Consider the following 26,000-nt stretch of genomic DNA (forward strand, 5'->3'; position numbering starts at 1 on the left):
ATCCTGTTCCAGAAAAATTATTGCAACTCAATGGTCTTCCTAAAAATTACTTGGGTACACCAAGTGTATTCAATACTATCGTAATATAATATAATTGTAATACGTAATATACATGTTGAAGTCGTGTGAATCTAAAAGTTGCTCATTTATTATGTTACTGAAGGGTGTTGTTTTTCCATGCGCGTCCATCTGGCACCTGTCAGTCGATTTTAACGGATACGAGAAATTTTTGAAGTCTTTTTATATGATAATTATAATATAGCAATTTTATATGACGCGGTAAGAAGCCGATGGATTGGAGAAATGACGAATCTGACCACTCAAGCGGTTTGTGACTGTTTTGTCGCAGGTTGTGAACCCTTCGGTTTCATCAATATTAAATCGCGTCTTTTCTTTTGTGAGTAGTTGAAAATTTTGCATGGGACGAGAGAAATCTTTTGTCCAAGACTATGAGCGATATATGTTTGTCAGTGGCATTAGGATGTAATGTCTGTTCTCAAGGAGTACAGGTTTACACAATTTGTTCAATGTTGAAAAATTTCTTTATTTTCGACGTAGTATAAATTATTACTTTTTTATGAAAATTCAAAATTTCCCAATAGGCGAATTTTGGCAATTGTAAAGAGTCAAGGAGCTTTACATCGGCTCTTGAACGTTTGGAACTAGAGGCAGAAATTGAATCCAGAAATGATATGATACCGCTTCGTCGAACAAGCGATGTGCAAACTGAACCACCCGATGATATTGACCAAGAATTGTTCGGTTTAAATACTAAAGATATGTTGCCCTATAAGAAATCTGTTCAACATTCTGACATTTTGAATTTTCAAGTATGATTTATAAATTTTGATATATAATATCATAAAATATATTATTTATAAAATTGTGTATTTTAGGGTGTCATGCATTCACCAGAAGATATTGCTCGTTATTGGAAAAAAGACTCGCGAATGTGGCTTTGGAAATCTGTAAAGCTCATGCGAAGAAGGAACAAATTAAAATCATCTAATATATGTCCAGTAAATAAAGAAAATGAAGAAGAGTAATAATCTGAATATCATCTACAATTTTAGATGTAAAGTTTTGTTGCATTTATAATGCTGTTTTATCGTTGATGTCGCTGTTTTAAATCGATTATACTTTTTGATAAGTGTATGTATCATTGAAGAATAACTTTGTAAATAAAATACTTTAGTTTTCATATAATATAATTTGTATTACTTTTTGATTCTATTATAACAACTTATATGCAATAAAAAAATGTATTAATTTAAATATTTTACTCATATCATAATAATAGATAAGCGTAATGTTTACGTTATCTTTTAAAAGTGTAATCATGGTTTTTTTGAAATATGTACAAGATATAATATATAGATCTATTAAACGAATTACAATCGTTTTAACCACAAGTTTCTACAGAATCCAATTCTTGTCTGTCTTTGAGTGTTTCACCCATTTCAAAGCGTACAAAGTCCAAGATTTCAGTCTGCTCACTTTGCAATAACTGCTGTATAGATATACTAGGATCAAATAAAAATTCTTGATACAGCATAACAGGTTCGTCATCTACATTATCATGGGGCTGATCTACCTTTACATCACCAATTTTGGTTGGGTTCATGCCTAATATTGAAACAAATATTACTACAAACCTATACTTACATATAAAGAAATAATATGGTAGATTAACTGAAAGATAAATATAAGTACCAATAATATGCTGACAAAGTTGCATTCCCAAAATATTTTTCTTTTTATCAGATTTTAAAACCACGAATGCTCCATATCGTCCAAATAATGAAGATACTGGGTTTACAGAAGTAGGATGTATGCAACCATATAGATGTACACCTGGTTGTACACTCATACATAATGCACGCCTTATATTAATATTTTCTCCTATAAGTCCAATAGTTAAAGCAGAATGATCACTTAAACTTTTACCATCATCTGCATATAATTTACTTATTGCTTCTGTACATAACATAGTTTTCTTGATTAATGAATCCTGTTCAATTGTCATTCCATGTTTTAATACAGCAGCAAGTATGATCTCTGTTAGCTCATAGAACTTCTTATTTCTTGCAACAAAATCTGTTTCACAATTAATTTCTACAAGAGCTCCATGATTATTATTAATGATCATTGCTATTAATCCTTGAGAAGTCGTCCTGGATTTTAATTTCATTGCTTGAGACCAGCCTTGAGCCTGAGCCTGTTCCTTTAACCATTGTTCAGCCTACAATATTTTAAAAATTAATGTTTAATAATAATTAATAATTAAAAATTGATGTTCTTACATAGCTTAATGCTTGACTTACTTTTACTATGTCATTGTCATTTAACTCTAAAGCTTTTTTACAATTTACAAATGTATATCCAGTTTTCTTGCGCAATTTGCTTAACAATGTTTTTTGTGATGTGTAGCAAAGTACATAATTTGTATGTATTGAACGAAAAAATTGACGTAGAATCATCTGAAATGCTACTTACGTTATTTCACATAAAAGAAGATTGAAAAAATATTACATTAATGAGACCTAACCTTAAAATATCTCAACTTTATTTTGAATCATATTCTACTTAAATATAATGACAATTATAATCAAATGACCTTAAAATAATATTTTCATTCGAAATTTTTTATAAATCCTATACAAGTCGATCAATTTCGTTGCCTAGAAACTACAGTCAATTGCAGTCATAAGAGTTGCTCTATTCGTAACTTAATGACATTAAATATATAGAAAGAGATTTTTAACGCATTATATTGTAAAGTATTATACAGTGATATTATTCTTTGAACTTCTAATTTCGAGAAAATATTATGTTGCAATATACTTACCGTGAAACAGCTTAAAGATAAAAATGTAGTCCAGCACTAAAACTGAGTCCGAAAGTGGCGCCGTCTATGCCGATGCAAAATTCAATCGCAAGGTAGCAATAAACATCAATTTTCTGAATTACATTTCATCATGCAACTTCTAATTTCGTTTTATTAAAATTTCAAAATATATATTCACTATACAGATATATCTGGAGTTGTATTCTAAGTATAAGATATCTTCGATATTTCGGTCTCTAATAACAAGTAGTTTCAACATGGAATGTGATTGTGAGGAAATGACATCATGTGAGGGTATTACGCGTCCGGCGGTTCAAAAAATACGCGCCAAAGATGTTCCAAAGATATTAAAAGTAGTTGAAACGAAAATTGAGCCATTATTTTCGTTGCCACCAGAATTAATGAAATGTATCAAATGTACAAGAAGAGAAGAGAAGCGAAAGCAACGTAAATTCGGTGTCACGTATACAGGGAAACGATTAAAAGTAGAAAATTTCCGCAGGTCAGCGAAACATTTGAACTTTTACTAAATTTTTTAAAATTGTAAAAGAAAATTTTATAGTAAGGAAATCGAACTAGAGCTTAAAATAACGTTTACTTATAGATACATGGTTAGTTTAATCACCAAACCTGAATTATCGAATGTAGATATAGATTTAAACAATGACGAAGACGTAAACCGATATTACAATTACATTTGCAATGGGGTTGATACTGTTCACACAGTACAAATTCAGGATGTCGTTATAGAGAAGATATTACTTTTAGTCCCGTATCGTTTGAGAGATCGATTTGCTTATTACACAGAAAGCTTGCTAATCGAGATCAGAGATACTTATACAAGAAATATTAAGAAAGCAATACTGCAATACGCGCTTCAAGTTCCTGTACAAAATTATTTGTTAAAGGTTCAATTGAAATTTCAATTCTATTTGTTATACTATATTTTATATATGTATTGTAATTTTCCATTTTCTAAAAATATGCATTTCTTTAGCAGAAAGACAATGATAAAAAATCGCTTTACATGAGATATATCGTACCTGGATCGACAGTTAAGATTCGAGAATGCCGCGACAATTTACAAAACAATTTATTTCTAATAAATCCATGCATGAGGATGTCCTTAGACCATTGGGTTGGCGAATTTCGGTAAAAAATCGGCCATTTATTACACTTTCATTTTGAAACACTAATTGATTATTTTCCAGCGACTTTCGATTGATTGATGTAAAACAAATTGCACAATGTAAAGAAAGTTGGGACTTGATGGGATTTAACAAGATGATTAATAAACAAATTATTAAAGCGAGAAATATGTTGAAGAATTTTTGGTACGATGGAATACAGGATATCTTTCTCGAGGTAAAATTTCACGAATTCTTACTGTAAATTTTATTCTATTCTATTATAACAAAATTGGCGTTCATTCGTTTATCCGTAGAATAATAGAAAATCATTAGTTCCGAGTATGTTGCAACGAATACGATTCAAAAGATTCTACGAATGCGCTGCCAAGATAATGGAATCGCAGCTTTTGTCAATGTGTAAATACAGTTTGAAAGATTTTATGGACTTAATCATTCGTGGCAAGGTGGATTATTTAATTCTTATCGTTAGATTATGGATGTTTATGCAAATTTATATCTTATAAACATAGCTAAAGAAATGGAATTAAAATACAAAATTGAATACTGCATCCGCGCTCTACTTGTAATAAAACGAGTCACGTAATAATTATTCGTTATTTGCAGCCGATTAATTGCATGTTTAATGTGGACATAATTATCACCTCTAAGCAGCTGGCTTTCGATCCATCTTTCGAAAAATTTAAAGAAATCTTTTGCAGTATCCTGGATGAGCTATGCGAAGCAGTTAGAAATTTCGAAAAATTAGAAACTCAGCTTTATTTAGATTGGTCTGGCGAACAAGGTTTTTTAAAAGTATAAATTTCCCTTTATTATATTTTTATGATATATTTAATGTACGTGACTACGTACATATAAATTTAAAAATGCTTTCTAGCCACATATAGAGGAATCCAGAGTGCAAAAATTGAAGCAGGAAATCATTGACTTAGTCGATCAAGAAAAGCTTATTCCAGAACAGATATTAATGGAATTAAAAATGTAATTATAAATCACTGATACTCATTGCAAATTCTAATTTTCATTTTTATTATATATTAACTTATAATTTCTGTTTATATAATATCTGATTATCCTGACCAATCGCCACAATTAATCATGTGTTATTTGCTTTACTGCCTGTACCATTTATTTCTGTTTTCTATACTGGTGTATACAGTGGTCACTGTCCGTTAATTTGTATTACTGTTAATAATATTTATTATTATATATTCGTATCCTTATTACAGATATGAATATTTATACAATGATGACGAGTATTATAAAGTGGAACGATTTACAAGAGACGAGAGCAAAAAGTTAGAGGATTACAACGAACCAATAAAACATTACCATAATCTCATGATGAACTTTCCTGTCGAAATTGAAAGGACAGCTTTCACTGGATTGTTCAAGGTATCTCGAAAAATATTCATCGAGACAATCGTCGACAACACTTGTCGAATAAAATGTCTTCTCATCGATACGCTCATCAAGAGGTATCAAGATATGGCCAAGAAGTGAGTCTCAAATTACTTTAATCAACAAGGATGAATCTATTCGCACTTCCACGATAAAACAATGGCAAACCCGGTTTAGTGTTACAGAACGATATCAAAGTATATCTGAACGTGCCCTGAGCACGCCCGCCAACACAATCGAACTTGTAGAGCTTAAAAACTTCATTAAGGTAAACAGAGAAGTTACTTTTAAGACTTTGGAGCAGAACCTCTACCAAATAATCGAACATATTTTGTTGTTGGCCGACTATCGTCTTCTAACTGACATCGAGATAATCACAAATAACGAAGTTTTTCAGTGGTACCACAAGGTACCACAAATTTTGGAAGAGAACGAAAGCATCGTTGCGATTAAGACGCTGGAGTTTCAGCACGCATTAAAAGGTGCTAATATCTTCTTCAAATTAGTCAAGTAACTTGACTAATAAGAAGAGAAAACACGTGTTCGAGGAAATTGACAATTATTGAAATTGTTTCTTGTTTCAATAGTTAGGTATCTTAGGTTTGAGGAAGAATTGGAGTCTTACGCGAAACAGGTGGACGAGATTCAACATTGGGGAGATATAGGAGAAGTGTACAAATATCAGAAAAGGGCACAGACTTTAGAGAACCGACTGATCGCCGCCATGGAGAAGATCGATAAGTTTAACGAAGAAGAAGCATCGTTTGGCTGGGATATAACGCAATATCCACGTCGTAAACAGATCGCTGATCAACTGAAGCCCTTCAAACTACTCTTTGACGCAATTTGTGACTTTTTGACTAAGCAGGATAAGTGGTTAAACTCAATGATTGGTTCTTATAATCCGGAGGACATCGATAACGACGTAGGATACGCGTTCAGGTCGATATATTTGCTATGCAATCGTTATAATATTATCTACTTGTTAGAATATTTAGTGATCGAAACGAATTGACTTTCCTTATTTTCTGTTTCTATATTCATGTTTGTGAAAGTTCGAATAACTTATTATAATTAGAATTCAAATTATTCTCCTATATTCCTTAAGAATTATTTAGCAATAAAGATAAAACGTATATTTTTCCGACAAGTAATGGTTAATGAAAACTGTTTGCACGAACAGAACGATCTATAAGCTGGAGAGAAGTTTTCAAGAGCCAGCTTTGAGGCAGCTAGCAGCCAGTGTCCGGGAAAAAATCGAGGACTTCAGGGAATACATGCCGATCGTTTTTACGCTTGGTAATCCAGGATTAAAGGATCGCCATTGGGAGCAAATTTCGGAGATCATAAACATTCCGATAAAAGTTGATCCCGATTTAACATTGGCGAAGATTCTGGACATGAATTTAGGCATATACGTCAGCCAGTTCGAGAGCATCTCGGACAACGCGTCGAAGGAGGCAACCTTGGAAAGAGCCATGGATAAGATGGAGAAGGATTGGGCCGATTTATACTTTACGGTGAACCCTTTCAAGGATACTGGTACCTACGTCATCGCTGGTGTCGACGATATACAACTTCTTTTAGACGATCACATCATTAGGACAGTTACTATCAAGAATTCGCCGAACATAAAGCCTTTTGAAGCAAGGATCCTGTAAGAAAATTAATGAAAATCGACGTTAGAACTATTATAGTATAGTAGTATTCATGATATACAAAATATTAGATAGATCCAAGGGGGTTCTGTTGGTTTTACAAAAAGAACAAAAATGTAACAGGCGTTTTTAACATATTCATTCACTTTTTGTGTGTCTACCTATTTCTCAACTAATACCTGTTGTAAAAAGTTTTTGGCTGTTACAGCCTATGAAACATAGATCGTCAACAGTTTTTAACATCTTGTTACGGATAATTGGAGTGTAAAATATTTTTACGAGCTATTATTTTTCCAAGCGATACTAGATATTGCGAGTATGATCGGAATTTAACGACCTAACGCTACAAAACAGGAGATGGGAGTACAAACTTCATTTGCTGCAAGATATTCTGGACCAATGGCTACGCGTGCAGGCGATCTGGATGTACCTGGAGCCGATCTTCACATCGCCGGATATACAGCAACAGATGCCAGAGGAAGGAAGAAAATTTTCCGCGGTGGATAAAACTTGGCGTGACATTATGAAGACCGTCCACGCGGATCCTCGCGTTTTCGTTGTCGTCGAAATCGATAAAATGTTGGAGCGGCTAAAGAAGAGCTACGGATTACTAGAAGACATTCAAAAGGGTCTGAATGATTACCTCGAAAGAAAACGACTCTTTTTCCCGAGATTCTTTTTCCTGTCTAACGACGAGTTGCTGGAAATTCTCTCTGAAACTAAGGATCCGACTCGGTAATAAAAACTGCTATTAACACGATTCGGAAAAATTAATCAAATATACACGATTGTGTTATTGTTGAAATAAAATATTTTGAAATATTTATAACGATTTGTTTCAGGGTTCAGCCACATCTAAAGAAATGTTTCGAGGGAATACATAGATTACATTTTAACGAGGACCTCGAGGTGGTCGCTATGATATCGACAGAGGACGAAGAGGTTCGACTGATAGAGACGATATCCACAGCTGCTGCCAGAGGACAAGTAGAGAAATGGTTGGTCGAATTGGAAACGGTTATGCGAAAAAGTATACGAAATGAGGTGCTGCTAGCGATCCAGGCGTATCCTACTAAATCGAGGAAGATCTGGGTGCTGGAATGGCCAGGCCAAACGATTCTTTGCGTTGGTAAAACATACTGGACTCTACGTATAGAGGAATCGATGCCGTACGGTGTTCAAGGGATGAAGAGATACTTGGATCAATGTCAGGCGGAACTGAACGACATTATATCGTTAATCAGAGGCAAACTCTCGAAACAGAATCGTATCACTCTTGGTGATTATTCATAAGCTATACTTCTCGGTATAATTTCCTTAGTACAAAATATAATACATAGATTTACAATTGTAGAAGCTTTAGTTACGCTGGATGTCCATGGGAAAGACGTGCTTACGTCGCTTCACCAGGAGAAAGTGATCAAGAATACCGATTTCAAATGGTTGTGTCACTTGCGTTACTATTGGCTGGTCAGGCAAACTTCCTACAAAATAAAGAAAAATCTTTTAATAGTAAGATTATTATTAAAAATATTTATTTCAGGAAGAAAATATGTGGGCTTACATGATAAATTCACAGCAACGTTATGGTTACGAGTACCTTGGCAATTCTTCAAGATTAGTAATCACTCCCTTAACAGATAGATGTTATCGAACTCTATTCGGCGCTTTGAGCCTTCATCTAGGCGGTGCACCAGAGGGACCCGCCGGAACTGGTAAAACAGAGACAACGAAAGATCTCGCTAAAGCAGTAGCAAAACAGTGCGTCGTCTTTAATTGTTCCGAAGGCCTCGATTACCTCGCATTAGGAAAATTCTTCAAAGGATTAGCTTCTTGCGGCGCCTGGTCTTGTTTTGACGAATTCAATCGAATCGATCTCGAAGTGTTATCAGTAGTAGCGCAACAAATTTTAACGATTCAACGAGCGATAAACAGCGGCGCTGAGAAGATCGTATTCGAGGGCACGGAGATCTTTTTAGATCCAACGTGCGCCATTTTTATCACGATGAATCCGGGTTACGCGGGGAGATCAGAGTTGCCGGACAATCTAAAGGCATTGTTCCGTCCCGTGGCCATGATGGTGCCGGATTACGCGCTGATCGCCGAGAACACGCTATACTCCTATGGCTTTTATAACGGTAGACCTCTAGCTGTAAAAATCGTCACAGCTTACAGACTTTGCTCCGAGCAGTTGAGCAGTCAGCATCATTATGATTATGGTATGAGGGCAGTGAAATCTGTCCTCGTTGCAGCTGGCAATTTAAAGCTCAGGTACGAGAATCGAATGTGACGATTACTTTTAAAACTTTTGCGAAAAATTTCATTAAGAAAAATTCCGTCATATTTGATTTCCCGTAATCAAAGAAAATTTCGATCATTTATAATGTTTATTCATGCCCAAAATCATTTAAGATAAGATACTAATTCTTACACTATAACTTTTCTAATTCGGATTATAATTATTATGATTCTTGATCAGGTATCCTGACGAGTCTGAAGACATCCTCATGCTAAGAAGCATATTGGATGTTAACCTGCCAAAATTTTTGGTCCACGATTTACCTCTTTTCGAGGGCATCGCTTCAGATTTGTTTCCCGGAGTCGTTCTTCCACCGCCAGATTATACTCACCTAAACGCGTGTACGATGGATGCGTGTGCCGCTGCTAATATTCAGTGTACTGATTTCTTTTTGGAGAAGATACAGCAGATCTATGAGATGATGATCGTTAGACACGGTTTCATGATCGTTGGTCTACCATTTGGAGGGAAAACCTCGGCTTATAGAATATTGGCCGATTGTCTTGGTTTGTTAGAGGAACGGAAGCTGATGGACGAACACCGGGTGGAGATAACCGTTATCAATCCAAAGGCGATCACCATGGGTCAATTATACGGTCAGTTCGACCCGGCCTCGCACGAATGGAGCGACGGCGTGCTCGCTGTCAGTTACAGAGCTTTCGCGACTTCCACCAACCTGAATAGGAAATGGTTGGTCTTCGATGGGCCGGTCGACGCCCTGTGGATCGAGAACATGAATACTGTCCTGGATGACAATAAAAAGCTCTGCCTGACCTCTGGGGAAATTATCCAGCTAGCGCCCACCACGAACTTAATTTTTGAGCCTATGGACTTGGAGGTAGCCTACTGAAATTTATCCTGTCCTCTTTACTTAAAGTGTTTTATCTATTTCTTTTGTAAGCTATAATATTTATGAGCGGCAGTGTATGATATTTATAGAGCGAAACAAATTTCTATTTAGTCTCTACTTCTCTAGCTTCGTTCATAAAAATTTAGGTTGGAACGAAAGCTCATAGTCTAATTATTACGATCGATATAGGTCGCGTCACCTGCCACAGTGTCAAGATGCGGTATGATTTACATGGAACCAATTAGTTTAGGTTGGAAACCAATTTTGCTCTCGTGGTTGAACACTTTACCATTGTCTTTCACAGAGCATCTTAAAAACCATTTGCACGAGATGTACATGAGGTTTTGTCCTCCACTCTTGCATCTGCTTCGTTGGGGAGTTAAGGTTCGAAAGATGTCATTTATAAATCAATTAAAATAAACTTGCCAATTTGCTAACATTATAAATTAACAAATTATCGTGTGAAGAGGCCCTGGTATTATTCTTATTTTCACGTGTTTTTAATTTTACCTTCAGGAATTAATAACAATGCAAGACGCTAATATGGTTAGGTCTGTGACATACTTATTCGATTGTTTCCTCGACGAGTACCATGACGAGAAGTACCTCCAAACTCTAACAGATCTAGATTTAAGGGCACAAGTGGAGGTACATAAATACTTACATTGTCAAGCCTTTTCTATCGAAGAAAGAGAAACTGACGAGTGTCAAGGGTGTTTCAGGGTTGCTTCTTCTTTTCTTGTATCTGGGCGTTGGGCGGCACGTTGATGGTGGACTCCCGTGAATGCTTCAGCGATCTCTTTAGAGCATTAACAGAGAGAGAATTTCCCGCCGATGTCAGAGAACGTTTCAATGTTTCCGAAGAAACCACCGATCCATCGAAACCATACGTAGTAAATTTACCAATGACAGGTTTGGTGTTCGATTATAAATACATCAAAGAAGGTAGAGGCAAATGGAGACCTTGGATGGATGATCTAAAAGACGTTCCAGTAATACCAAAGGACATACCAATGAATCAGATAATTGTCCCCACGATCGAAACTGTTCGTTACTTTCATCTGTTTAAACTGTTGATTTGTCATCAAAAACCTATCCTTTTGGTCGGTCCGACGGGTACCGGGAAATCAGTGTACATCATGGAATTTTTATTGAAGAAGAACAACCCAGAAATTTTCAAACCTCTTTTCGTAATATTCTCCGCACAGACTACTGCCAATCAAACCCAAGAGATCATCATGAACAAATTGGACAGACGAAAGAAGGGACTATATGGAGCTCCGCCAGGAAAGTATTGGGTTGTATTCGTGGACGATATCTCCATGCCACAGAAGGAAGAGTACGGAGCACAGCCACCTATAGAGTTGTTGAGGCAATGGCTGGACCATTGGACGTGGTACGATTTGAAGGAAGTGACGCCTATACAACTGGTGGACGTTCAGCTGGTTTGCGCGATGGGTCCTCCATCCAGCGGATTAGACGTCACGCTACGGTTCAAGAGACACTTTTTTACCCTGGGAATTTCCGAATTCTCCGATGACGTTCTCAACACCATCTTCTCTACCATCGTAACATGGCACTTTACGAACAAGGAATTTCCGGACTATTACTTTCCTAGTGTCGACTACATCGTGAGCGGAACCTTGGATGTTTATAAAGAAACTAGAGTGTATCTTCTACCGACACCAGCCAAATGCCATTACTTGTTCAACTTACGAGATTTCTCCAGAGTGATTCAAGGAGTGCTACTGTGTACGCCTGAAAGTGTCACTAAACCTGTAAGTATTTATTTGCAGATAAATTTCTGTTTTATTCTATGATACGTTGTAGGGTTACGGAGAATGATCTTAAGCTTTTAAATTCTAATGACGTGATCTGTATGACCATTCATAGCCTTGCGTGTCTTCTATTGACCTTGGAACCTCGATATTCTAATGATATTAGCATAGTTACACATTTGCATTAACGTTAAGGTGACCCTAAATGTCCCTATTTTTATAACGTAAATGAAACTCAACTTTTTCAACAGCTTACAATCTTAATTGAGATTAGAGATAAATTTCTTTGTGTTTTGTTATTAACGTAATGATAACATAATGCTCCAAATAAATATATCCAATTTTGACGGTTACTATTCATAAATATGTATGAGAACTATATAATATTTCCTGACCGACATAATGTTTTAAGGCGAGTTTAAAGCGTCTCTGGGTACACGAAGTGTTACGCGTTTATGGTGATCGGTTGGTAGACGACCATGATATTAAGTGGCTCGTCGAGCAGATACGAAGGACCATGTTAGAATATATGGATGACAATCTGGACCATCTGTTTCAAGATTTACTTACTGCTAGATCTGGCACAGTACGTTTTCTTCTAATACGCAAGGTTTTTAAATATCACCATCTCCATAATCTTCTTTAATCGTAATTAGGTGACAGAAGTAGAGCTTCGAAATCTGATTTATTGTGACTTCTACGACACATTGGCGGATAAAAAGCTATATTCCGAAGTGCAGGATTTAGACCACTTGGCAATCATAGCTGAAGAATATCTCGTTGAATATAATTCCATTTCGAGGACACCGATGAATCTCGTTCTTTTCAGGTTTTACTCGGTTGCGTATATTTTAAGTAAAAAATGATGAAAATTGAGGAGCTTTCTGAAAAAAGGGTTTATAGGACTAGTAATATTTATCATAGAAATATTACTTGCACTATTCGATTATCACCTATCTCTGTTATATTTTATATTTTGTTATATTTTATATTCACTGTTATATTTTTTAAAACTAAATAACGTTAAATCATAATTCCCTTAGTTCACCATTTTTTCTTATAGATCCTTTTTCCAGATATCTCCGCAATTTTTCTATTTTATTTTGCCTTCTAGATTCGCCGTAGAACATCTATCAAAGATCTGTCGCATAATGATGCAGCCTCGAAGTCACGCGTTATTAATCGGAGTGGGCGGTTCGGGGCGCCAATCGTTAACGAAATTAGCAGCTCACATCTCAGATTACGAATTGTTTCAAGTGGAAATGTCTCAACAGTATGGTTTATACGAATGGCACGAAGACGTAAAAGACATTCTAAAAAAAAGCGCAGCTAGCGATCTGCACACAGCTTTCCTATTTTTGGATACACAAATTAAAGAAGAGACCTTTCTGGAAGACATTAGCAATCTTTTAAATTCCGGAGAGGTTCCTAACATATTTGCACCTGATGAAATATCTGATATTTGCGAGAAGATGCGAGTGATCGATCGTCAGAGAGACAGGTCCTTGCAGACAGACGGCAGCCCCGTGGCTTTGTTCAATTTCTTCGTACAAACTGTTCGCGAACACTTGCATATCGTGGTCACCATGTCGCCTATTGGTGACAATTTTCGTATCAGAATTCGAAAATTTCCGGCATTGGTGAATTGTTGCACGATAGATTGGCTGCAACCTTGGCCTGAGGACGCATTGCTCGCTGTGGCGACTAAATTCTTGGGCGAAATCGATCTAACGGAGAAGGAACGTGACGCCTGCATCGAGATGTGCCAATTCTTTCATATGTCCACGCAGGAGTTGACAAAGGAGTTCCTAAGGAAGTCAAAGAGGTACAACTACGTTACGCCTACCTCGTACCTGGAGCTCATCAACACTTTCAAGGACCTGCTGGCAAAAAAGAGGAAGGAAGCGCTCGATGGGAAAAAAAGGTACGAAGCTGGCTTGGAAAAGTTGGACAGTACTCACAGGCAAGTGGAGAAGATGCAAGAGATTTTAGTCGCGCTGCAACCGAAGCTCCTTGTCGCCGCTAAGGACGTGGAGGCCATGTTTCTCGATGTTCAAAGGGAAAGCGAGGAGGTAGCTGCCATGGAGCAAGTCGTCAAGAGGGACGAAGAGGCTGCCATGGTAAGGTGTTGCCGGCTTAAAGATCACAGTCACTCGATTTTATTTAGGAAGCTTCCGCCCTGTAAAGGCCACTCCACCTTTGTTCACGGTTTCTAATTACTCCCTCTCGAATTCCTTCCGTTATGCATCTTTGCGTTATGCTGATATTAGTGAGACCTTGGGGTATGAAAATACTAGAAAATGAAGTAAATGTACGTCCTTACTGATAATTGCGAGTAGTTTGAAGTATGTTTGTCATTTATTCGCATATAGTTCCAGAAATCTACATATCTTTTAAATTTGAAATATTAGGACACAAATGTTAATTCCAGCGATGTTATTTAAGTAGTTTTCGCTCTGTAAAAAGGATTTCATGTTTTCTACGGTTTCTAATAACTTCTGCTGAAATTGCTTCCACAACGTATGCTCGCGCTCTGTTAATATTAATGAGATTTTGAAATACGAAAATTGTAGAGCTCGTAATAAAAATGACTTTCGTCCGGTATGTCGGATGCATGGAACTCGGTACGTGTACGTAAATTCCTTTGTGGTATTTTTTAAAAGCAGAATGTTCGAATTTCTAGGTCGTCGCGAACGAAGCGAACGCCATTCGCGCAGAATGCGACGCCGATCTGCAAGAAGTGATGCCAATATTAAACGCGGCGAACGATGCCTTGAACACTCTGACTCCTCAGGATATTCAAATCGTGCGATCCATGAAACGACCGCCAGCCGGTGTTCGATTGGTGATGGAAGCAGTTTGCATTTTAAAGGTTCGATCTTCAACTTCAAACTAAACTCAATCTCCACAAAGATGTACTTATTCAAACCCTGCTTATCAAAAGAATAAAAACATGATCCATACAAATTCTATCCTATTAGGACGTGAAACCGGAGAAGGTTAAGACTCCAGATGGAGTTATAGATGATTATTGGAGGCCATCTCTTCGCATATTGAGCGACATGAAATTCCTCGAATCCTTATTAATGTTCGATAAGGACAACATTCCAGAAAGGATCATGACGAAGATCCGCACTACTATCTTAACAAATCCAAACTTCGATCCAGAACGGATCAGACAAGTTTCTACCGCCTGTGAAGGTCTCTGTAGATGGGTCTTCGCTCTGTCAGAGTACGACAAGGTGGCGAAGATCGTGGCGCCGAAGAAGCAAGCGCTGGCCTTGGCGGAGGCCGACTACAACGAGGCCATGAGGCAATTGAACTTGAAGAGAAGTCAGCTCCAAGAAGTGCGTGACAGGTTGGCGAAGCTGGAGGAGCTGTTGGCTGAACGAAGAGCGGAGTACCAGGCGATGACGGACGAAGTGAACGAGTGCGAGGCAAGATTAAGGAGGGCCAGGGAGTTGATTGGCGGCTTAGGGGGAGAGTACACCAGATGGTCCGATACTGCGAAGGAACTGGGCGAACGTTATTACAAGCTGACGGGAGACATTCTCATCGGCTCCGGGATCGTGGCCTATTTAGGAGTGTTCACCACTCAGTATAGACAGCAACAAATCGACAACTGGGTGCAGATTTGCACCGATTTGGAAGTAATTTGTACGAAGGACTATCAGCTTACTCAGATTCTAGGTGATCCTGTGTTGATACGGTCCTGGAATATTTTTGGTTTGCCCAGTGATTTGTTCTCGATAGATAACGCGATAATTGTTACGAATTCTCGACGATGGCCTCTGATGATCGATCCTCAGGGCCAGGCTAACAAATGGGTGAAGAATATGGAGAAGGAAAATAATATTCATGTTATTAGATTGTCGCAGAGTGATTATATGAGAGTGTTAGAAAATGCTATACAGTTTGGGCAGCCAGTTTTGTTAGAGAATGTGGGCGAAGAGCTTGATGCTGCCTTGGAACCGCTCTTGATGAAACAAACATTTAGGTCTGGTGGCGCGGAATGTATCAAGGTTGGGGATTCTGTCATCGAGTATTCTGTCAATTTCCGGTAGATTTCATTCTAAATAAATAACATTTATCTACTCAAAAACAATTGCGACACTGTCTGTTTATACTGTTGAGTGGAATGAATTTTACTTATCTTTTTCTTTTACAGATTTTACATTACAACCAAATTACGCAATCCCCACTATTTACCGGAGGTAGCAGTTAAAGTAACGCTATTGAATTTCATGATCACACCGATAGGCCTGGAAGATCAGCTCCTCGGTATTGTGGTAGCCAAAGAAAGACCAGACTTGGAGTCTGAGAAGAATCAGCTAATCGTCCAAGGAGCCGCCAACAAGAAGTACATTAATGTTTTATTACATTTCTTCAATCTTCGCCAACGACTTCGTTTCGTAGGAAACTGAAGGAGATCGAAGACGAAATTCTGGAAGTTCTGTCGACAGCAGAAGGAAATATTCTCGAGGATGAAACAGCGATTAGTGTACTTAGTTCATCCAAGACTCTTTCTGATGAGATAGTCACGAAACAAACGGCAGCTGAGATTACGGAAAAGTCTATCGACGCTGCAAGATTGGAGTACACGCCCATAGCTGCTTACAGCACCGTTCTTTTCTTCACGATTGGTGACACACACTAAGCGTTTTACTGTATAAGTGCAATAAGGCAGATTCTATGGTTCAAAATAAGACGGAAATTGAGAATAATAAAATTGCGTTGGAAACTCCATTTTTGAAAAACTCAAGTTTGAACACTTGTAAAGTACAAATTTTATCACGTTGTTGACTATCAATCGTATTAAAGCGAATCGACTTGTATGATATTTTAAAGAAACTAGGTTTACTTAAAGTTTTATTTGAAAAAGTATTTTACGTATACCGATGTAATATTTTGACTCGTAGAATCTCCTTGACTTCGTTTGTATGGCGAATTTAAATCCACTGGAGTGTTTTCGCAGATTCAAAAGAAAATTGAATTAATCTTAATGGAATAAAATTTTCTCTAGCTGTCCTGGCTAATATTGATCCGATGTATCAATACTCTCTGGCCTGGTTCGTGAATCTGTTCAATAGCACGATCGACAACACGGAACGGGTCGAAGACATTCAGCAACGACTGAAGGACCTCACGAAGCACTTCACCTACTCACTTTACGTGAACATATGTCGGTCGTTGTTCGAGAAGGACAAGCTTTTATTCTCGCTGCTGCTTTCGGTGAACCTGCTGAATAAGCAGGGACGACTCTCGATGCCTCAATGGATGTTTCTGTTGACCGGCGGCGTTGGCCTTGAGAATCCTTTCGCAAATCCCACGAAATGGCTACCCTCGAAATCCTGGGACGAGTTGTGTCGTTTGAATAATATTCCAGGGTTTATGGTACGATGAAACGTGGTACAGTAAGGCACTTATGTTCGAGATCTTAGTATTCCCGATTGGTCACAGTTCTAAAAAATAAATTCTTATTGTCCGAATTATATCGAACATTTTATCATGATCGACTCGTACTTCGTAATTCGAATTCTGAGAGTATTCGTTATACTATTACCATTGAGTATAGTTATACATTTTCGTAACTAATTCGTTTCTCTTTCGTTTAGGGATTTCAAAACGCATTCGAGACAATGCTGAATGATTGGAAAGCCATCTTTGATCATATGGAGCCTCACACTTTAACGTTTCCCGCGCCTTACGACAAGCTCAACCCTTTCGAGAGAATAATCGTGCTGCGATGTATGCGTCCTGACAAAGTTGTGCCAGCCGTCCAGCAATTTGTAGAAGGTGAAAAATCTTCATGTAAAAATACGTCGCATCGTTGCTTACATATTTATCAAGAAGAATTCATGCACGCGATATTTTGAATATTTCGAAAACTATAATTCACGAATATTCATAATAATCGTACTTCATTACGCCGCGAACTAAAATTCAAAAAGTTTTATATAGCGTACAACACATCCCTAAATATATAATAAATAATTCAAATATTTTCGTGACTCGCTATATATAGAAAAATAGTAATATAAATGTAGATATATTAAAATAAAGATGAAGACAGAAATAAAGAAATGGTTTGGTATTACGCTATATCGAAGCTTCGTATTAAGGCGAACGATTTTCGATTAATTCGTGGTAGAACAACTGGGACAACAGTACATCGAGCCGCCGCCCTTCGACCTGGTATCGTCGTTCGCGGATTCATATTCCTGCAGTCCCCTCATATTCGTGTTAACGCCTGGCGCCGATCCTATGGCGGTTCTACTGAAATTCGCCGACGATCAAGGTTTCGGTACAAACCGATTGTTCTCCCTCTCTTTGGGTCAAGGACAAGGAGTTATCGCCGCCCAGCTAATCGACGAGGGAGTGAAAAATGGTACCTGGGTGGTTCTGCAGAACTGTCACCTTGCCAAGAGTTTTATGCCACATTTGGAAAAGGTATTACCGAATTGTTGACTGACCATCAAGCGGCAGAGTGGTATGACGGAGCAAAAAATTTGAAAGGCGAGAGAGAAAAATCTTTTTCTAGATTTGTGAAAGCTTCACACCTGGAACTGTGCATCCAGATTTCCGATTATGGCTAACAAGTTATCCAGTGGAGCATTTTCCAGTTAGCGTCCTTCAGAATGGTGTGAAAATGACCAACGAGCCACCGAAAGGACTAAGAGCAAATATAATCAGATCTTTCTTACAAGTAATGTAAAAATAATTGTTCCGAATTTTATAAAATCTTCGGAAGCGTACAACATTTTTAAAATCATATGTCAATACTTGATACTTCTTTCGTTCGTAAGGACCCAATATGCGATGAGGAATTCTTCGAGACTTGCAAGCAAAACGAGGCTTTCAAGAAGCTACTTTTTTCCTTGTGCTTTTTCCACGCGATTGTTCAAGAACGCAGGAAATTTGGGCCGATCGGTTGGAATAATCAATATGAGTTCAACGAGACCGACCTACGGATCAGTGCGCTGCAATTGAGAATCTTCTTGGATCAGTACGATGACGTTCAGTTTACGGCCTTGAAATACTTAACAGGTATCGCATTAATTGTTAGACTTTGTTAAACTTGTTAATTGAGTGGTTAAACTCTTTTTCTTTTTTTCTTTTTAAAAGAACCCATCTAGGGCCAACATTGCACTAACGTAAAATACTATTTGAAATATTTCCTAGTCAATGTTCATCAACGAATTGTATTCTTGAATATCGTGTACTGTTTTAGAAAATTCAATTCTCACTCAAAATTAATTTGTCTCGTAGGCGAATGTAATTATGGTGGCCGCGTGACGGACGAATGGGATAGGAGAACTTTAAATACGATTCTTGTCAAGTTTTATTGTATGGAAGTCATTGCACAGAAAAAACACCTATTCGATCCTAGTGGTATATACTATGTACCTGAAGTCAGTGATCATGACGAATTTCTTGAATATATTAGATCTTTTCCAATGGCCACTGCTCCTAGTGTCTTTGGGATGAACGACAATGCGGATATCATTAAGGATCAGCAGGAGACTACATCGATGTTGTCTTCCTTATTGGCAACGCAGGTGAGGTTAATATTATGAAACTTGATTTTCATATGGAAATTTGATTTCTTAATATTATATCTTGTTTCATCCTGCAGTCTATTCAGGATATTAAAGTAAGTGATGTTAAAACCAAATTCATTCAATCTGTAAATAATAAATATACACTGTTATTCTATTATTCATATTACTCATGCTTGCTTAGCTGAAAAAGTCGAAGAGAAAGGTAATACCACTTTGTTATGTGCACTTCGATTATTCTATGAATTTTCAAAGCGAAAAGTTATTAAATCATATTAAATGTATTGATTATTAAAGCACCATTTTCTGTTATTTATCGTAAGTCTGGAGATTCGTAGTCTGGTTTATGGTGGACACGATCTGTATCAAAAATATTCGCCACTTTCGTTGCGGAAAATCTCGGTTGTTGGTATCACGGGTCGGTCGTTATCATTATCTTCGTTCATTAATTTCGAGACAATTAAGGCGTGTACGCGGTCGCCTCGGCTCGCCTCGTGTTTCACAAAATATAATAGGGTTCCTTAAATGTATTCTGCGTGACGAATCGTGCGGACGACTAACGAGACCCTGTGTTGCTCCGTCCTCCAATTAGGACACGGGAGAAACGGAAACAGACGTAGGAAAATCACCCGACGAGATCGTCTACGGTGTAGCGTCTGATATTCTGTCAAAGTTGCCCGACGACTTCGATCTGGTGGATGCACTCGAGAAATATCCGACGTTATATAATCAAAGCATGAACACGGTGCTAGTCCAGGAAATGGGAAGATTCAACAAGCTTCTGCAAACGATCAGGAATAGCCTCATAAATGTTCAGAAGGCGATCAAAGGTAAACGGCTAAGCTTGTGACGGCCAGCCGGTGTCTATCGATTTTTCACGGCTTCGTGAACTTAATCTAAGGTCTGGTGATCATGAACCCGGACCTCGAGGAGGTCTACGTATCGATAATTACTGGAAAGATATCGAAGATGTGGATGAGGAACTCTTATCCGTCGTTGAAGCCGCTAGGCAGTTATATACAGGATTTCTTGAAGAGGCTCGCTTTTCTTCAGGTATCTGCACGTATATACCGCGCGAAACATCTTCGGCTATCTATCATAGCGATCTCATAATGGGAAATGTAATTACGTATATATTTTTAGGAAACATTTTCACGCGATGTTCGAAATTTTATGAATCTTTGAATATTCTTTCCAAGGCACTATTTATTTGTGCTATTTTGCTTTATAAATTGTTCCATTTGATAGATAGTCTGAGATTCTAGCAAAGTACTATAGAATGACTTGAGAAGATATTTGGTCACTCGCTGTACTAAATTTCTTTGAATATATTACATGCGTCATATTAAACTTCATGTAACTTTATTAGCTATGCAATGAGACATCACTGTCACCATTATGTTGTTAGAGTTTGAAAGAAATTCGAAAATATAGACATATATTAATATCCAATCTTAAAAGTTCTTTTTATAGTAAGTGCTCAAATACTTCTATACTTCTTTATGAAACTCTAGATTGAAGATATTTTAGCAAGAAGAAGTTTTCGTTTTAGGATATCAATAGTGATTCGATGGAAATAATACTTTCTTTTCGAGACTTTCTATGTTATTTGTTTTTCGCTGCAGCTATGGTACGATGAAGGACCACCGACATCCTTCTGGATCTCTGGTTTCTACTTCACACAGGCGTTTCTCACCGGCGCACAACAGAACTACGCGAGGAAATATTCGATACCGATAGATTTGCTCGTCTACGACTTTGTCCCTTTGAAGGAAACTGTTTTCCCTGAACCACCAACCGATGGTGTTTACATTTACGGTCTATTCCTCGATGGAGCTCGTTTCAACATGAGCACGATGAAACTTGACGAATCATTGCCGAAAATTTTGTACGACGTCGTTCCCTACGTAAGTACGTTTTCTTACTTTTGACTTATTCATACTCAGATATCTCTAAAATCAAATCAAAAAGAAAACAATTTTGATTTTTCTTTGATATCTTATCGATATGCTAGTTACTATCTATCTCTTACACTGAGAAAGTCTTCGAAAGCAAATAAAAGAAACGATTCTTTTACTTTCATATTTTTCTATCTATTTGTTTTTCTTCAAAATCTCATTCTCTTGTTTCCTGTATTTTCTTCGCCAAGCAAGCGTACAATCGAATTCGTCCTACAATCTGTCGCGTTCGTTCCGGCAGATTTGGCTGATACCGATGAAAAAGGAAGATGTGGAGGAAAGATACACATATACCTGTCCAGTGTATAAAACCACGGAGAGAAAAGGTGTTCTGTCGACAACTGGCCACTCGACGAACTTCGTAATCGCCATATGGCTCCCGACGGACCATCCACCGGAGCATTGGATTCTGCGTGGCGTAGCCATGATCTGCCAATTGTCCGATTAAACCTATCGTCCCATTGAAATAACGATTATACTATCTTCCGTTTATGTATCATGCAGCCGTATATCTCGTCGCCCATCGGCATACTTGTCCTTATCGATGATATAATTGAATTTGGTGTTCAATTCCGACGAAGCGATCAGAAGCATCGTACGTTAATTCGATTCTCGAAGAGGGCCCGTCGATCGAGTCGTTTTCTCGCTTATCGTCCTCCTTATCGCGATAAAAATAGTCGGATCGAAGGCAGAAACTTTATTCAACGTTGTTCATTTTATCGCTTTATCGATCACCCTCAGAAACAATCGGTCCATCTTTCGAAATTTCGTTCTCCGGCACGTTGTTCATGGCGGAAACTAGCGGACGTTCTTAAAATCCGCAATCAAAATCCGAGCTGTTTTTCCCAGTGGAGTGTCGTTTTGGGAACGTTCCGCACGTAAGCGAGGCACTACAACAGGTGGCGATACATCCGGGTCACAGGCTCTGCACTTCGCCTCTTGCCTGCCGATCAATCGACCGTCCAACGTCTTTGTAAAAATCTTCAAACGAGTTCTAAAAAGTCAATCGCTTGACGCAGATCAGACGAGGGGACCTACGGTAACGTAACATAAAAAAAGCACAGGAAAGGAATGCAAAAAAGGGAAGAGAAAAAATCAAACGAAGAAAGAGATCGGTCTGGACACAGGTGAGACAAGGTAGAGATATAACAAGGCTGATTTTCGATATACAGTTCGACAAACCGGCGAGAGCGTATCCGCCGCAAAATCGAGATTCCTATGCAAACGGCTATCGTAAATATTGCAAGCGGTATCAAGAGCCTCGCAGAGCCAGGTGCAGGAGAGATTTCGAAGGCAGCGTACGTCCGCAGGAGATAGCAGGGTTGGTGACGACGAGGAAAAGCAGTAGAGCCGGCTACAGGGCGGAGAAACATATAGAGAGAAACATAAAGAGACAGATAGAGAGAAAGGGAAAGAGAGAGGATGAAAAACAGTAGGATGAGGAGTAACCAGAAGGGTGGGAAGAGAGAGGCGAGCACACGGGGTATATTCAGAGAGCAACGGGAGGCAGGTCGGTTCGGGGGGTGGCTAGTGGGTGGCTTCAGGGGTTGGTGGCGGCACCCTGTCTACCCGGACTGAGATCGCCGGAGGCTCGTTGCCTAGCGACCTCGTATTGATCTCTCCCCGTATCTCGGCTTTTCCCCTTTCCCACGTGATTCTCTCCTCCCCCTTTCGCTTCTCTCTCCTATACTTCCCCTCGCCGTTTGCCTAACCCTCTCTTCGCGCGGATCCCTTCATCGCGTTCCTGTCTTCGTTTCTTTTTCTCTCTCCTTCCCTCGGCTCCTTTTTTGTCCTCTCTGTATCCCTCCGGTCTCCTTTTCCTTCCTGCTCGGGCTCAACTTTTTTTTCCTTTTTCTGCTTTCTTTCGTTCTTTCTTTTTCTCCACCGGTTTCTTCTTCGTTTCGCCTTCGTTATATAGGTTCCTTCTGTTTGCGTGTTTCGAGTGCTCTCAGCTTCTCCCTGGACCACCGAGAGAGAAAGAGAGAGAGAGAGAGAGAGAGAGGGAGAGAAAAAGAAAGAGAAAGAAAGAGGGAGAGAAAGAGAAACGATGTCGGTAGCATTGGTCGACGGTCGAGGTGACGACATTAGGATCGAATGATTATTCGATGAAAATCCACGGAATGGACCGTGTTACAGCCGGTGAATCGCGAAACTATAGGGGAAGTATTTGGAAACTTTTTCCCGAGGCCTGTTTTATATCTCTGTTAAAAAATTCCAACTAGCTTCCCCCATTTTTTTCACTGAACGAAACGCTTGTTTCATTTATTCATTCTTCTTTTTTCTGCTAGCGGTAAAGCGCTGACTGGTAGAATCAACTTCACGCTGGAGTAATCCGGTGAATTATAGACGAGTATATTCGGCTTATGATTTCGCGTGCTGATTTTACGGTGCACGCGTCTCTCGCGTCAGCCGGAAACGACGTCGAAATAGTCGGCCATGGAGGCGGAACGAGCACCGGGGAAACGCGGATACCGCCGATAATTTGCGTAATTTGCGGCAACGTGAAAGGACTCGGTTGAAGAAAGTTGAAGGACCCTCGAGGAGTTGGTAAACACTCCTACATAGTTGTGTTAACCATTCCCTACATTTTAGACGAGAGATTAGATTTCGAATGTGCCCAACGAAGATGAGGGAAGAGGTTGATAAATATTCATTTATCTGGATGCAACGTCGAACGAGGGCCTGGAAAGGATGTAATTAAAGCTTGCACATCTATCGCGATGCTTCGATACCGTCCCTTGATATCGACGTTTTTCTCAACCGATGCTGATGAACCTACATTGAAATATTTAAAGCGTGTTTCATAAAAGAACCGACGTTAACTCGAAGCCGGAGTTTCGAAATATAGTAATACTTCCTTTGTACGTTTCGCTCTCTTGAAATTGTTCGTATAAGATTACTTAAAAAGGATAGTGGAAGAGGCGTCCGTATCTCTTCCGCTACGTTGCCTCGATCGAACATTTTTACACCCGGTGTAACTTTTCTCGGTGTCTAACTATCTTTGTGGGCGAATTATTTTCTCCCATCACCCTCGCCCCTCGGTCTATATACCCGTGGAACCATTTACCTTCTCTTCGTAGAATAATCAACTCTTCTTTCTCTCTTTACCAACCTAACTCCAGTTTTCTACTTCAAAGTACTCGAAAAAAGTAGCATCCCGTGTAAATTGATTCAGCAGCGAGTCCACTCGAAAGGGACGGCCGTTAATCGTGCTCCATGGTCGCATAAAATCAACTAATTTGCAATCAACGCGTATCAGAGCTTGGGCTTCTCTCATCGAGGAACATATCACCTGAATGAAATTTATTCGTTGATCGAATTGCAAAGGGTGAGAGTATCGCCGTTTCTGTAGTGGCCGCGTCTTGTTTCGTTTCACGTCCACCCCCTTTCATCCCTTGTTTCGAGCTTCTTTTTATTGGCAAAGTGACCTTCATCTGAATCTCTTTGTCGCGCCTACGCTGGAGGAGATGGAGCGAGAGAATTTCGGGAGCTGGTCAGGGGTGGCGTGGCGAAAATGGCATACCTTTTACTTTTACCTTCGACCGGCCTTCACCGTGCCATGAAAACGCTTTTCGTTGATGCATGGTTTACCAGGAGGTTGCTTTCGTGCTTCACTACCCACCACGGAGCTTGTGGCTTCTTACGAGATAACGACCGTGCTTTTACCTTGAGAAGAGATTTGATTGATGATCAGGACACCGATGAGGGAGATTCGTCAAGGACTTTCGGCAAGCTTTTGATAGGGATCTTTTCTCTGACGGTATTTATCATCTCTTACGAAACTTATGAATGGTGTGATGTTTTATGAGTTTTTATATCACATTATACGAGATATGAATGATTGATCGAATTTTACGACCGTTCTTTATCTCAATAGAAATATCGAGAAATCTGTGTCTTTTATGCTGATGAGGTTTCTTAGTTTCTTTTTTTATCTCCGTAACACGCAGGATGGAGATAATGGGAAAAAAGTAAAAGGGAGGATAGGAACGAGAGTTAACAAGCGTTCGTTCGGGTTATACTTTATTGCGTGATGGTTCCAGCGACCATTCAGTTTGATCGGCTGTCTGCTCGACGAGGAGAGGAACGCGGAAGGGAGCGATTGTAAAACTCTATGCTGGTGAAAGTCACGACGATTGTAGATAATCAGAAGCGACAAGTTAGACAACTTGGTAATTATAGGAGCGGGTTTATCATTTTGATGCGTTTTGTGGATCGCTGGAAAGAATGTGCGATGCATTGGTTACGTATGCTCGTTTATTCCAACCACATTACATCATGCAATTAAACATGTTTCTTCATACGAATGTATTATTAGTAAATCGGTCACACACCTTGCTTTCACAAATGCGTTACATATACACTCTCAAACCTTAATTACAGTTCTTGATCAATCGAAAACATTCTAATAAAATACAAGGTAATTCGTTCTAATAAAATATAAGGTAAAGTAGTTTGGTCGTTCTAATATCTACGTAATCTACGTAAATCTACGTATCTA

At 38.7% G+C, this 26,000-nt stretch overlaps 2 protein-coding genes across 2 annotated transcripts; one reads left to right on the forward strand and one right to left on the reverse strand.

The window, feature by feature from the left end:
- Positions 1-1,190: 1,190 nt before the first annotated feature.
- On the reverse strand, positions 1,191-3,051 carry LOC126917329 (elongation factor Ts, mitochondrial). The gene is made up of 3 exons (XM_050724099.1): positions 2,325-3,051; positions 1,714-2,242; positions 1,191-1,626 (listed from the first exon to the last, which is right to left on the reverse strand). Exons 1-3 carry the CDS (start codon positions 2,478-2,480, stop codon positions 1,403-1,405), a joined length of 909 nt encoding a protein of 302 aa, XP_050580056.1. The 5' UTR covers positions 2,481-3,051; the 3' UTR covers positions 1,191-1,402.
- A 2,933-nt stretch (positions 3,052-5,984) lies between these two features.
- LOC126918131 (dynein axonemal heavy chain 7) lies at positions 5,985-25,802 on the forward strand. Its single transcript, XM_050725782.1, has 29 exons — positions 5,985-6,339; positions 6,581-7,054; positions 7,410-7,790; positions 7,898-8,334; positions 8,410-8,525; positions 8,599-9,326; positions 9,535-10,192; positions 10,394-10,588; positions 10,721-10,852; positions 10,927-11,982; positions 12,395-12,572; positions 12,646-12,811; positions 13,097-14,102; positions 14,666-14,854; positions 14,964-16,042; positions 16,151-16,342; positions 16,399-16,625; positions 17,006-17,376; positions 17,598-17,778; positions 18,134-18,432; positions 18,524-18,688; positions 18,789-19,029; positions 19,252-19,541; positions 19,619-19,636; positions 19,726-19,746; positions 20,134-20,371; positions 20,443-20,594; positions 21,167-21,448; positions 21,741-25,802. Exons 1-29 carry the CDS (start codon positions 6,122-6,124, stop codon positions 21,945-21,947), a joined length of 9,897 nt encoding a protein of 3,298 aa, XP_050581739.1. The 5' UTR covers positions 5,985-6,121; the 3' UTR covers positions 21,948-25,802.
- Positions 25,803-26,000: the final 198 nt, after the last annotated feature.

Source organism: Bombus affinis, chromosome 6 (genome assembly GCF_024516045.1).
Source record: "Bombus affinis isolate iyBomAffi1 chromosome 6, iyBomAffi1.2, whole genome shotgun sequence".
NCBI classification, from domain to species: domain Eukaryota; kingdom Metazoa; phylum Arthropoda; class Insecta; order Hymenoptera; family Apidae; genus Bombus; species Bombus affinis.

Coding starts and splice junctions, on each gene's coding strand:
- LOC126918131 (XM_050725782.1), top strand. CDS start 6,122: ATGGAGAAGATCGATAAGTTTAACGAAGAAGAAGCATCGTTTGGCTGG. Junction 17,377..17,597: donor ATAATATTCCAGGGTTTATG/GTACGATGAAAC, acceptor TCTTTCGTTTAG/GGATTTCAAAACGCATTCGA. Junction 21,449..21,740: donor TGTACGACGTCGTTCCCTAC/GTAAGTACGTTT, acceptor TCGTTCCGGCAG/ATTTGGCTGATACCGATGAA.
- LOC126917329 (XM_050724099.1), bottom strand. CDS start 2,480: ATGATTCTACGTCAATTTTTTCGTTCAATACATACAAATTATGTACTT. Junction 2,243..2,324: donor ATGACAATGACATAGTAAAA/GTAAGTCAAGCA, acceptor AAAATATTGTAG/GCTGAACAATGGTTAAAGGA. Junction 1,627..1,713: donor ACTTTGTCAGCATATTATTG/GTACTTATATTT, acceptor TTTCAATATTAG/GCATGAACCCAACCAAAATT.